General features: G+C 52.4%; 1 protein-coding gene across 1 annotated transcript in view; it reads right to left on the bottom strand.

Moving 5' to 3' along the window:
- Positions 1-1,869: 1,869 nt before the first annotated feature.
- Positions 1,870-1,912, bottom strand: part of PHALS_13974 (uncharacterized protein) — a gene marked incomplete at both ends in the record, with an annotated part of 509 nt that continues 466 nt past the window's right edge. The window contains one exon of the mRNA XM_024729696.1: positions 1,870-1,912. This exon is cut by the window's right edge and continues 65 nt beyond it. Within this exon, the coding sequence (XP_024580047.1) occupies positions 1,870-1,912 (43 nt within the window).

Raw genomic sequence — 1,912 nt, 5'->3', positions numbered from 1 at the left:
GGTCGGACAGAGTCCGAGGCATCTTGGGCACGGCCCCTCAGATGCGCGTGGAGTGGCACGGTATCCACTGGACGAAAACTGCGGGGTTAGCAGTTCTTCGTCAGATGTTGTCGATAACATCGGAGCTGTAAAGGAGCGGCAAATGAGGGTGACAGACGTGGAGTGTGTGTTCACCCTGGTCTCACCGAGACATACAATCTCTGTACAGAGGCGACGGCGACGCCGTATGCTGGCTGCAAGACGCCGGGCGTCGACCATGATCCAGAGTGTGTCTACCGTAGATGACGGTGCACAGTTATACACCCTCGTCAACAGTATAACGGCGGATAATGATGGCGATGTCCGCCTCGAAACTATGCCTGCAGTAGATGCTCTTCCTGAGCTGGACGAGATGTCCCTTGAAGATTTTGGCAGTGCCTTGAAGGCAGGCGATTTGGCCAAAGTGGTCAGTGTACGACCGGACGAAGAGATAAACTCGTCATTGCTTCTGGATGAAGCTATCTTAGAGGACACCAAGAGAGTGCTGAACGCACGGAGTGGATTGTCGATCCTACGGAATCCCTTGGATTCGTACTATCCTTTTGGTAAAGGATTTTCAAGACGTCGTCTCCAGAGACCCGCCTTCGGTCCTACCTCCGGACCGTGATGGGCGTCATGAGATTGACCTGGCTTCGGGAACCAAATACTGCGTAACACGTCAACAGCCCTTGCCCAAGGAGCAGTGCGACGTCATTGAAGCCTTCTTCCGTGCGAAGCAGGACGCGGGGATGGTGCGTGAGAGCAAGTCGCCCCATTCGACACCCACGTTTTGTGTTTGGAAGCCGAACGGCAAGTGGCGTATCGTTCATGCTTACATTAAGCTCAAGGCTGCTACCATTCGGACACAAACTTGGAGTCCTAGAAAGGATGTTCTTCAGAACAACATGGTGGGTTGTACGAAGTACAGTGCACTCGACTTGGTAGATGGATATAACCAATTGCTTATGAGAGCGAGTGATATTCCGCTAACAGAGGTGAGCGCTCCGAGCGGCATGCTCTTAGAGTGGCTAGGGATTCCCCAAGGCCTGTCAAATGCACCAGCAACATTTAATCGTCTTGTGGCGCAGTTGTTCAGGCCCCACAGGGTGTATGCACAGACATACTTTGACGACGTTTTTGTTCATTCAGGTGCGGAGCACGAAAGGACGGATGGGGAGAATCACATCGTCCATCTAAGAGCGGTGCTCGAGTGCATGCGCACTAACAACTATACGCCAATGCAGGCAAGTGCACCTTTGGCGCGGGAGAGATTCCCTTTTTAGGGTGCTTCATAGGGAAGCGTGGCCTTCGAGCGGATCCCGCTAAGGTCAAGGCCATTGTAGATTTGTCGGTTCCAAAGAACCTGAAGGACTTGCGTAAGTGGCTTGGCCTCGCCAACTATTTACACAAGTATAGCGTAAATTACGCAGAAATGGCGCGGCCGTTATCCAATCTCCTTAAAAGGATGCGAAATGGTGTTGGAACACCGAACACCAGGAGGCTTTTGACGGGGTCAAAGACAGTCCCTTGCATGCACCAATACTGGTACTGCCAGATCCCGACCGTCCTTTCAGCGTTGTCTATGACGCTTCGGACTTTGCCATCGGCTGTGCACTGCTGCAAGCAGACGTCGAGGGGCGAGATCGGGTGATTGCGTTTGAATCTCGACAGCTCAAGGCTGCAGAGAATTGCTATCCAGTTCATGACAAGGAGCTACTTGCGATGAGGTATGCACTTGTCAAGTTCAGGGTCCACCTTCTCGGCTCCAAGCCGTTTGCGATCTACACAGATCATGCGTCACTACTCACTGCGACTCTGTCGCTTCACCTCTCGCAGAGGATGGCTAGATGCCTATCCTTCTTTGCGGAATATAACTTTGAGATGAAGTATAAGG

This window comes from Plasmopara halstedii (genome assembly GCF_900000015.1).
Source record: "Plasmopara halstedii genome assembly, contig: Scaffold_816, whole genome shotgun sequence".
Classification (NCBI taxonomy): domain Eukaryota; phylum Oomycota; class Peronosporomycetes; order Peronosporales; family Peronosporaceae; genus Plasmopara; species Plasmopara halstedii.
The sequence above is the reverse complement of the archived record's forward strand: the minus strand, read 5'-3'. Positions and strand labels throughout refer to the sequence as shown.